This window comes from Emys orbicularis, chromosome 1 (genome assembly GCF_028017835.1).
Source record: "Emys orbicularis isolate rEmyOrb1 chromosome 1, rEmyOrb1.hap1, whole genome shotgun sequence".
NCBI classification, from domain to species: Eukaryota; Metazoa; Chordata; order Testudines; family Emydidae; genus Emys; species Emys orbicularis.
Window position 1 is genome coordinate 22,794,259 of NC_088683.1, and position 12,485 is coordinate 22,806,743.

At 40.3% G+C, this 12,485-nt stretch overlaps 1 protein-coding gene across 1 annotated transcript in view; it reads left to right on the plus strand.

The window, feature by feature from the left end:
* Window positions 1-12,485, plus strand: part of PCLO (piccolo presynaptic cytomatrix protein) — a 554,357-nt gene that overhangs the window by 360,283 nt on the left and 181,589 nt on the right. The window contains exon 8 of the mRNA XM_065409113.1: window positions 6,383-6,519. Coding sequence (XP_065265185.1) covers window positions 6,383-6,519 — 137 coding nt within the window. The remainder of the gene's footprint in view (window positions 1-6,382; window positions 6,520-12,485) is intronic.

The window sequence follows — 12,485 nt, forward strand, 5'->3', positions numbered from 1 at the left end:
GCTTCCCTTAGTTCATAAGCTGTATCATTTTGAATTCAAAGGGGAAATCTTGGTTTAGAAGATGAATAACATTTGCTTTCCCTGTATTTGATCTCACACTATTGTAGACTGAGAAGCCGCAAGTCATTTTTCTATAAGTTTCTGTGCATTTTGCGGTCTGACCCTGAAGCTTTTATTTCAGGGCAAGTAGGCTTTTCCTAATTAAGGGCCTGATTCTGCACGGTGCTGAGTATCTCTCTACTGTGCTTAGTGCCCTCAATTCCCAATGAAGGAAGATGGGAACTGAAGGCACTCAGTCCATCACAGGATGAGCTCTGCATAAGGGCTGTATGGAACGTCAGCACCTTCCATTGAAATTAATTGAAGTTGCATTGGAGCTAAAGAGAGTGGGATTGGGCCCCAAATCCATATAAAACGTTGTCACTTCCCTCTATTATTATGTAGTACATAAACAGATCATGGATAAAACCACAGTTGTTTATAATACTGCTCTACAGTTACATTATTTATTTGTGACAAATACTTAGGATGTAAGGGCTGGTTTTGATCTGGTTCTGAATCTGATATATTTTTTAGAGCTATTCTAACTCAGTTCACAACTTGTTCCTTATTAGGCTGACCACATGTCCCTGGGAACAATTGCTACCCCTTTTTTCTGAGCTTATCCCAATGGCCGTTTCATTTTTACAAATAACTTTGCTTTGTCCCATTTCTCATAAAGCCTTGCAGATTGGCCAGCACTAGGAGCTGTCAGTCAATGGAACTGGAGAAATTATTATTAAATAGAAAGCCTGCTGGCTCAAGTGCAGGTGCACCAGCAGGACCACCCCTCAACCAGCCTGCAACATGATGACACCCAGCTTCTCCTCTTCTCCTGTTCCTAAAGCTGTCCAGTGAGCCCTGTCACTCAAGTCCTTGACCCAGCCTTCTTGGTCCAGAGAGTCAAAACCCTAAGGTGGCTAGGAAGGAACAGGAGCAATGTCCTGGCAGAGGAAAGGAAGTAGTGGGCTTCTATTTAATTCTCACCCTCCCATGGCTCACCAAACCCAACCCCTGTACAACCATATTCTCCCCCCTGACAGTTGCCCTGGCTTTTCACATCCAAGATCTGGTTCCCCCTCTCTGGAGGCAATCAACAAATAAATCTTGTTAAACAGGTGGCTCTCTACCATTCCTTTTATTGAAGACACTTTCTAGCTTACTGGTGCTTGACACTCCTGGATCTGTTGCCCTCTGGAATCATACGTAGCCATCAGACTTCCTGTGCAGCTTATGTATTATTCCTGCACAGTAAGGGAGCACATTCACAGGCAGGAGTATTAATGATTATTTTATTTTTGAGTGCTTGGTGTTGCACCTGGCTTGAAGGAGTTCCAAAGCAAATGGACCAACCCAATCCCACACCCCTCAAAGTCAGTGGCAAAGCTCTTCTCTTTGGTGGATTGTCGTCTCTGTGGAAGAAATGTGTTTGAAGCTTGTGTGAGAGGAGGAGATGGGAGTTCTGAGTGTAAGGGACACCGAGGAGAGAATGCATAAAGAAGAGAATGGGAGAAGGACACAGAGGGCATTGAGGAGGGCAGCATGGATACGGCCTAGGCACCATGAATAGTAATAGGAGGAGGTGAGGACAAAGATGCTGGTAATGACAGAGTTGTTTGAGGGCCACAATGGTGGTGAAGCATGAACTTTATATGGGACTTGAGAGGAAGCTAGTGAAGCAATGGGTAGATGCTCTGATTGGATGTGGAAAATATAGGAGTAAGTCTGTGTGTGATATTAGGTGCAAATATGAATGGGACGTATGGGGTACCAACCAGAACCAAATAACTTGGTGGACGTGGGGAAATCCATACAACTTGGACATAAAGTAAAGAGGGAAAGGAGACTCTTTCCTTTGAACAGTGATGCAATGTTGTATAGGAATGGCTAAAACCTCATACAAGCATACTCTATGGTGCAGTCAGAAGGGTTGTCAGAGAAGAGTTATTGTGTAGCAAGCTCTGCTGTAAATTAACAATGCAACGAGAGTGCTGCACATTAACTGTCCATGTGGACCCTTCTGTCACTCACTAAAAGTTTGCTAGTGCTCTTTGATCTACTTCACTTTGAAATGAAAGCAGGTCAATGTGTAGGCGGGAACTTTTAGTGTGCGGTAGCAGAGTCCACACTGCCAGCTAATGTGTAGCAAGTTAATGCACTGTAGATTTAAACCCAGGTTGCTGCACACTTAACCCTTGTCTACACCTAAAATAAAGGTCTACCTACCTATTTGGCTCAGGATTGTGTAGTGTAGACATAACCAAACTCTTCATCTAAACAAGAACAGAGTGTGGTGTTTTGGACAGTTACTTTGGAGTATTGCAACATATCTTCTGAGGGAAACCAGTTCCAATATAAAAGAGCTCACTTTGTATTTTTTTTAAATCTGTCTCTTTGCATGGATGTGATTTCAATTAGTCCAGTCAGTCCTAATCAGAGTTGCAAAAATGACTTTTTTTTTCTTTTTTTAGCCAAAGAAAGCTGCCATTTCTTCTGTTAGAGGCAATTTTTCAGTACAAGTAATATGGAATACTGATTTTAAAATATCTTTGCTCCCTAAAAAGAGAGAGGTCTGTTTGAGTTTCTGTTAGTCTTAGGGAATGCCTATGCAATAGCAAATAGGAGACAGAAGTAGAAATGCAATTTCTGAGCCCAGACCATTTGTATGAGTAATATACGCAAATATATTTTAAAGTCATGCTATTTTTACACACTGTAGCAAATCATAAACCACAAGGTCAATATTATTTTTTAAATTGGGTACATAAAGTGGGACTCCAAACTTCATACTTAGACACCTAAATAAGTATAATAGTTTTCAAAAGTGCAAAGCACCCAACAGCGGGCATTGAAATCAGTGGGTGCTTAGCACTTTCAAAAATCAGGTTACTTCTTTAGGTGCCTAGCTATGAATTTAGAAGTCTAATTTTAAACTTTTTTTTCCAAATCTTGGCCCTAAATTAGCTAAAATTATCAAATTATTTCCTCTCACATATGCCATAATGTTGAAAACTCCCTTCTTTATCATTTTTTAAAATTTTGAATAATTCCTACACTGCTTTGTCGGCCATGAACTATGTTACATCTATACAGACCATCTATATATACTTGTGTCATAGAGCAATTGTGTTCTTGCTAAAGAGCTCATGGAAGTTTCCTAATTTGTAGTACAATTGCAAATGTTTTGATCAGGTAAAGTTAATTTACAATGAGTAGCCAAGAAATGTTATGTCCTGACCTCCATAAAACATAAAACCATTGCCCTGACCTCCATAAAAACCTTAGATTTTATCTTCTTTGGCCCAAAGCTGCCAGACATTGATTATATCCCATAGATCATTAAATATGTATGAAAATATTAAGGCTCCAATCCTGCAAACATTGTTTAATTTGATTAACATGAGTAGTTCCTATTGGTTACCTCTGAGAATTTAAATCCTAATGGTTCCCTTCTCAGAGAGATTTTCCCCCCTTTAAATATGAGGCTATTAGTATTAATCCTATGGTAAATTTGGAAAACGTACCACTCAGATATGAGGAAATTCCAAAAGTCTGAGATGAACACTGATCTTTACCATGCCTCACTGGTTTAGAGCATATGGTCTTGTCTCCCCCTACTGATTTTCCCCATTGAGGATAAAGGACTTCTGCTTAGTGGCTGCAAATACAGGAGGCTTGTGGTCCTGAAGGTTCTGGGTTTGCATAGGTGGACACATGCTGACATGCTTTGTTACACACCGGCCATAAAACGCCTTGTCTCTGTAGACACGTCCATGTTGCCATTGCTGTTCTTTATAAGCCCACCATGAATCTCAATTTTTTAATTTTTTCAAGCCACTAATAATAAATATCCTGGGAGAGGAAGAAACTGGAGAAATTAAAGCAGTTACTAATCATTAAGTGATCTAATATTTTTTGATGCCATGTTGGTTTTATTGAGGTCACTCTTACATAAGGCCTGATCATGCACTTAACAGTGTGAGAGGGGGACTGCTTTACCAGCATAGGGCCCCATTGACTTCAATGGGACTCTGTACAGGTGCAGTAGTCAGTCTGCGTGCTCTCTGTTGCAGGATCAGGGCCATAACTTCTTATGCAGCCGAGGGTTTAAAATGGCTGCTCTCAAGATTCTCAGTGAAATTCCCAACTCCAATCAACCCACGCAACCGCATGCAAAATACCCAAATAATCAAACAAAAAGTTCACAATCGTTTCCTTTAAACTTGAAAAAAATCATAGAATTGATGACAGCTTTGATTGAAACACAGCTTGATCCATAAGCCTTCATATGGGATTCCACAAGCACGCTAGCTTTCTGAAGGGAGAAGGCCAGCAAAGATTATTTTAACTGTGTGAGAGAGTCTCTGTTTCAGGGTTTCTCCTGATTAGATGATGAAACAGATTGTGGTATTCAGAATTAGTATCTTGGATCAGAACAAGACCTTTGGTTTTTAAGCAGAAAATTTGATCAGGAGTTTCATTATGAGCTGAGTTATAGAGCAGCCTGATAAATGCAGTCAATCAGGCATTTGCAGCAAATCTGCGAACTATGGAATATTTACATAATAGATGATAATGGCTCATTAGAATCAATTAATCACTATCTGGACAAACATCAACATTTGATATCTCATTTTATTGTATCCATGCTAGTCTACTGGATAAATAATGTTGTCAAACAGTTTAACAATAGGGATCTGTGCACATACAGGATAAAAATTGACCTCTTAATATTTGTCCCAAAATACATGTGTCCTACTTTTAATGGCAAAAGTATTTCAGCATGTGTTTATATTGTTTTTAACCTTATATATAATGTGCTTTAAAAGATCCATTTATATATAGCTAGCCTTTCCCTTTTGTGATTGGGAAATAAAACACATTTATAACTTTCTGTTATAGTAAAATGTTGCAATGATTTTTTTTCAAACTTCTGTAAGCCATTCAAGTCATATTTACTAAAGAATTAGAAATAGAAAAAAATACACGAATGTTTTGCATTTTTAATTTCCTTTTGTGGCATTGAACAACTGCATTTACTCTTGTTACTATAGCAACAGCTGACCTTATTTTAGTTTTGTAATTTCCTGGTGATTTTTCTAAAATAATAATGTCTTTTTCCAATGCTAAATTTATAATGATTATTCTAACATGAAATTCAGATGTTCCATGGGATTCTAATTAGCTACAGTTTATCTTGTTTTATATTGATATGTGTGCATGCAGAAGAAAATCTGTATGTTGTATAATAAAAATAGTATTTAACTTATAGCTCCTGATCTCTCACTGGTGCAAATCAGAAGGAACTGGCCAAATCAATCATCATAGTTCATTTGACTTCAGTGAAGCAATGCTCATTTACACTGGCTGAGATTCTTGCCCAGTGGGTTTACACCAGTGTAAAACTGGTTTAAATGGGAGGAGAATCAGGGTTCCATCCTGCTTTCCTTGCACTCTACAAAGCCTGATTGGCATTCTTTGTACAAGAAACGTTCATAATGCATAAACGAAGATGTACAGCAAGACCCAGTGAATGGGATTTAAAATGAGAATTCCTGCAGCATTTCTGCACCATGTTATAAAGTGAGCTTTTCTTCTTCTTCAGTCTGTGTTTTGGGATGAACAATGATTTAGTTAAGCAGACTCCATTTTCATAGAACAGTTTGCAGTGGCTCTCCGAAGAAACTTGAACATACAGATGTCCTTTGACGCAGAGGCTTTTAAGGAGTCACTGCTATAACTATTGATTCATAAAAGTTCAGCTACATCTCAGGCCTGGTATACATTAGAAAATTAGATTGATTTAACTATGTTGGTCAGGGGTGTGAAAAATCCCTGTGTAGACAGCACTAAATAGACAGAACAATTCTTCTTTCGACCTAGCTACCGCAGGGAGGTGGATTATCTACTCCAATGGGAGAACCCCTCCTGTCGGCGAAGGTAGTGTCTACACTGAAGCACTACAGTGGGGCAGCTGCAACAGCGCAGTTGTGCCACTGTAGCATTTCAAGTGTCGACAAACCCTCAGAAATGTGTGAAATCTGCAGTGTATTTCTAAGCACCCAGACAGAGGAAAGTGGTTATGGCACTCAATACTTGTTTGGTTTTTTCTTGATATTAAATATCCATAGTCAGTTCTAACACAGATGGGATCTCATTCTTGTCTCCTCTGCCACTTACTACTTAATTTTACTTGAGTTAGTCTGTCTTCAGCTTTGCCTGTAAGTTTGCTTGAGCTGCATGGCCAATTAATAATCACTGTGCATGTTTGCTGTGTGCGCCAAACTGTTGCCCTTCTCTCCGCTCTGAGTCAGAACATTTGACATGTCCTTGGTTTTCAAAGCCTATCACCTCCGCCGTGAAGAGACAGATTGGTTTGACAAGCCCAGGGAGTCTCGTCTGGAGAATGGACATGGCTTTGACAGAAAACTGCAAGAGAAGTTATCCCACTCCAGACCACCAAGTCAACATCAAGATCAAGTAAGATGTGTCTATAGTTTTGTGGATGTTCTGTAGAAAGCTTGTTAAATCATACTATCCTGTAACATGTGGACCACCAGATTTATCAAAATCCAGCTACATTTTAAGCAACTTAGGAGACCATCAGAATTATTTATGATCCCTATTCTTTAGGATTAGTTTTGTCCTTAAACAGTTTTTGGGTAGAATTAACCTGCTCACCTGGAATTACATAGGCAGTGGATACACCCACACAGAATGATTCAGCCTAGTCCAATTTTACATTATTGACTTTAACCCAACCTGATTTAAGACTCTGCTTTTTAATGTTCTTAGGAACAGGGCTGGATTTACTTTGAGGTGTTGTTATGAATGGAACTGAATTCTGTTATGTTACATGGGTGTAATCCCTGTAGCTCAATGATGAAACACTGAACAAATCAATGGAATTGCACTCAGGTAACAAGTAAGAATTTGGGCTGTTCATTATACTGAGATATAAAAAAAACACACTGATCAAAGTGTTTTAAACTTGCTCACTTTGGGGTCTAGTTCACCTTCATATATCCCATTAGCATCACTGAGGTTTAAACATGTCATCAGTAGATCCCTATATGTTTCACTTGCTACTTTGACTATCATACACACTTATTCAGATTCTATCCTGGCTCCAGTGGTATGACATGGGTGCAAATGAAGGCAGAATTACAAACAAACTAACTACATACAAACTAACACATTAGTTAATTTGCCACGGTTAATTCCTTAGATAAAGGGCATATTCTGCTATCCTCCCACCTACAGAACTTCTGTCTAGCTCAGTGAGAGTTTTAGGTGCAGTTTGATGGCAGAATGGCTCTTCATGAGTAAATTTAGGTATTAATTCAATCACTTCATATAAATAAAGGACACTATATATGTTTTTCTCTTTTGCCTATTCTCCAGCCTAGAGTTTGCCCAGTCCAGACTACATTTTGCTGAAGCCTTAAAATTTCACCTGTCCTGCTGGAAGAAAGGGTCTTTTTTATAGGACATCAGTGTTATTTAGTAGAATTCACCCTGCAGGCCAGATCTGCTGCAGGACAATTGGGATTTTAGAGGTTCCAGATCTGTAAATAGCATTGACCAATATATATACCTACCTCCTATAAGAAACATGGGTTATTTTGGAATATATATGACTGAGTTTGACCATTGCAGCATCCCAATGTCAACTTAGATTCCCTCTGTCACACGCACACATTTGTAGAATTGTTTCTGTCCAGGACAAGAGTTAACATTATATTGGACTCTCCTTCATAGGCAAAGGTGGAAGATATGCCCAATGTTTAAAATCCTATAGCTTTACTATTTTTCAATAGTCCCATAGGGTTGTTAATCACAACAATGGCCAGGTCTCATAAAGACTAGAGCCAGAAGGGACCATCATGGTCATCTAGTCTGACCTCCTGCACATCACAGGCCACAGAATCTCACCCACCCACTCCTGTAATAGACCCATAACCTGTGGCTGAGTTACTGAAGTCTTCAAATCTTGATTTAAAAGACTTTAAATACAGAGAATCCACTGTTTACTCTAGTTCAAACCAGCAAGTGATCCACTCCCTACACTGCTGAGGAAGATGAAAAAAACCCAGGGTCTCTGCCAATCTGCCCTGGGGGAAAATTCTGTCCCAATCCTAAATATGTTGATCAGTTAGACCCTGAGCAGGTGGGTGGGAACCACCAGCCAGACACCTGGGAAAGAATTATCTGAAATAACTCCAAGTCCTCCCATCTATTGTCCCACCTCCAGTCATTGGAGATATTAGCTAATAGGAGTTGTGGATAGGCCATATCCCATTGTAAACAATCTTATCATACCATCCCCTCCATAATCTTATCCTTGGTTTTTCATCTCATATAAGAAACAAGATACTAGAGCTGGTCCAAAAATTGTCAAAACTTTATTTTGGAATTTTTTGGTGGAAAATGCCTTTAAAAAAAAAGGAAAAGGAAAAAAAGAATTGGCCAAAAATATTTGTGTTTTCAGTTTTTAATGGAAAATTGAAATTTTCTGCTAAAAATTTAGATGAAAATGAGATTTTGGTTTCTGTCAAAAAATTTTGTAGAGCTATGTATCTCTTCTTCCCCACAAAATTCCAACCAGCTCTACAAGGCACCTTCATCAGCATGCTGTCCCTTAACCAGAGATTAAAGGAAGGATAATTATCAAGTCAGATTCTGCAGGGATCGTCCTGGATCCAGTTATGTTCAATATCTTCATCAGTGATTTAGATAATGGCATAGAAAGTACACTTTTAAAGTTTGCAGGCGATACCACGCTGGGAGGGGTTGCAAGTGCTTTGGAGGATAGGATTAAAATTCAAAATGATCTGGACAACCTGGAGAAATGGTCTGGAGTAAATAGGATGAAATTCAATAAGGACAAATGCAAAGTAGCCCACTTAGGAAGGAACAATCACTTTCATACATACAAAAAGGAAAATGACTACCTAGGAAGGAGTACTGCGGAAAGGGATCTTGGAGTTATAGTGGATCACAAGCTAAATATGAGTCAACAGTGTGACACTGTTGCCACACACACACAAGAAAAAGCAAACATCATTCTGGGATGTATTAGCAGGAGTGTTGTAAGCAAGACATGAGAAGTAATTCTTCCAGTCTACTCTGTGCTGGTAAGGCCTCAGCTTGAGTACTGGATCCAGTTCTGGGTGCCACATTTTAGGAAAGATGTGGATAAATGTGGAGACAGTCCAGAGGAGAGCCACAAAAATGATTAAAGGTCTAGAACACATGATCTGTGAGGGAAGATTGAAAAAATTGGGTTTGTTTAATCTGAAGAAGTGAAGACTGAGTGGGAACATGATAACAGTTTTCAAGTACATAAAAGGTTGTTACAAAGGGAGGGTGAAACCTTTGTCCTCCTTAATCTCTGAGGATAGGACAAGAAGCAATGGTCTTAAATAAAGGGTGGTTTAGGTTGGACATTAGGAAACACTTCCTGTCAGGCTAGTTAAGAACGTAACAAATTGCCTAGGGAGGTTGTGGAATCTCCATCATTGGAGGTTTTTAAGAACAGATTAGACAAACACCTGTCATGAATGGTCTAGTTATTACATCGTCCTGCCTTAAATGCACAGGACTGGACTAGGGGACCAATTGAGGTCCCTTCCAGTGCTACACTTCTATGACTCTATGACACAATAGGGAGCTAAAGCACAAGGAGAGTTCCCCTTCCTCTCACTGATTTAGAGGAGGAAAGCTCTCCCACAGCTCTCCACAGAGGGAGTGGAAGCTCCCTGCAAATGTGGGGAGCAGAGGGATAGGATTTGGGGAGTGAGTGAAGGCACTGAGACTTGGCTGGTGGGGAAGCCGCTGGCTCCAGTCTGGGAAAAAAGGAGCCAGGGGTTCCTATTCCCCTCCCCCCCCCAGTCTATTCCAGCCACTCGGGGTCCTGCTCCCCAGCCACATCCCTACCTCCACAGTGCACTCCAGCTCCTCTGGGTCTCACTCTCACCACTCCTCTGCCCACCCCACTGCCCACCCTGGGCATGTGCAAGTTTACTTGGGGGCAGAGCCCCCACAATAGTTGTATTGCATGGACACTAGTCTTCCCCCCCACCACCACCACCCCGGCCTCTGGTTCCATCACCCTTGGATCTCTCTCCGTCTAGGCTGGTGTGTGGAGAGAGCTCCTCCTTCTGTTTCAAACTCCTTTACCCATTATCCCCTGCTGGGACATTGTTTCAATATTGATGCAGAAAGGGATCACCTGTTGCCTCTACAACTCTGCATCCTGTAGCACATGAAGTGTTTCTCAGAGGTCTTCCATCCCAGATGCCTTCTGCAAGCATTCACACAAAATCTCATTGGACAAATATTCATGGGAAGAAAAAAGGAAGAAAAGTGCAACCACAGCTGAAGAGAATTCAGTTTTAAATTGGTGGTGAATGTTTGTGGAACTCTCTTTTTTACAATAAGTGCTAGGTAGATTATTTCTTTGCTTTGGTTACATTTGGTTGCAATTTCTCTCTTTTATCAATTTAAATTCGGGCCAAGATTTTCAAAAAATGGCTAGTGACTTCAGGTTCCTAACTTGTGACATTTTTAAAAGTCTGATTTTCATAAAGAGCTGAGCAACCACCCTCTGAAAATCAGGCCCTTTAAAGATTTCTCGCTGATCTCAAACTGGCAATATGGATGTTTGCAGAAGCTGTGGTAGCCTGCTCGTACCCAAGTTGATGAGCGAGAAACGTCTGGCTTCACTCATCCAGTACAAATTCTCATTCTCTTCTTTCTGTCATAAAAAAATGCAAATATTTTACAATCCCACCTACCATACTAAAATACTGTAAGTGTCCTGCTTCGTGTCTGAGTGACCTTTAGCACAGCTCGGATGCTTTTGGAGCAGGAAATTTGTGCAGCCTAATGTCAACCTAAAAGTCCTCAGTTGCCATGGATTTGTTATGGTATGACACAGTGGATTAATCTGATACTATTCTAGTAATATTACAGTACATCAGTTTCCACAGCAACATTCCTGGTGTTACTTAACATTCTTAAATATAGTGAAATCACAGTGCAACTTAGGATCATAACAGCTAGTGTTTCCCAGTACAGAAATCTGGGCTGCTTACCCGAAGATGGCAAAAGTACTTCTTAAATCCACTGAGTATTTGACCGGCAGCATCACCTTGATTTCTGTCATTGATCCCCACCCCCCACCCCCACCCCCAGCCCCACTCTCTGCAGCAGCAGCCTGCTGAGTCTCTACCAGTGGACTAGAAACTTCAGCCAAACACCAGGTCCAAGCTCCTATCACTGTTGTTTATCATGCATTATTTATATAGCTCCAGAAAGTGTGCTAGGTATAAGAAGACAGGACCCTAGCAGGCAGCTGTTCTTTAAGTGATGATAGCAGGTTAATTCCTGATCCAAAGCCTGTTGAAGTCAAAAGAAATCCTCCCATTGACTTCAATGGGCTTTGGATACATCATGGACTTTAGTACATAGGTAATTTAGAAAAGCACGTAGGCAAGAGAAGAGATCATGAAGGTTGAAAAGAGGAAAAGGAGGGAGTAAAAACAATAGGAAAATATGGGAAGGGAATACAGCCACAGCAATTGAAAGAACTGTTGTCCTGGAGAAAGGCCTATTGACTCCTGTATTTGTTGTTAGTTCTCTCTCTGTCTCTATTTTAATTATTAGGTTGCCGAAGCTGGCACTCATAGCATCAGCGTTGCTTATGGATGCATAGCAAGGCAAATGCAATGAGTTTGGAGAAGCAATTTGAAGGGGGAGGTTACTTTGCACTCTGGAAGAGGGAGGACCAGCTAAAGAGTGTGGGGGCAGGGAGAAGAGAGAGGGGAATAAAGGAGTAGGCACGTAAAAAGCCACAGAACAATGACTCGGAGAAAGAGAAAAAGGATGGGTTAAGGCGAGAAAAGTAGGTAAAGGGTGGAGTGTTTGAGAATAGAACTTTCCCATTCCAGAACTGGCCTTTGTAAACCCAAATGAAGCCCAAAACAACAACGAAAGTTAGTGCCATCATGGTTTCTATCACCAAGTTTTTCCTCAAGTACGAAGGCTAATATAGGAAAAGAATGATGCAGTCAGATTTTCATTTTGGACAGACATGCAAACATAAACATGTGCAAACACATTTCCCCCCAACCCTTACCCCTAATATATCAGTAATAGTCTATCAGTAATATAAAGTTCTAGAGTCTCCAAAATTGCAGTGATAAACACTTGGGGATAAAAGAACAGGAGTACTTGTGGCACCTTAGAGACTAACAAATTTATTAGAGCATAAGCTTTCGTGGGCTACAACCCACTTCTTCGGATGCATATAGAGTGAAACATATATTGAGGAGATATATATACACACATACAGAGAGCATGAACAGGTGGGAGTTGTCTTACCAACTCTGAGAGGCCAATTAAGTAAGAGAAAAAAAACTTTTGAAGTGATAATCAAGATA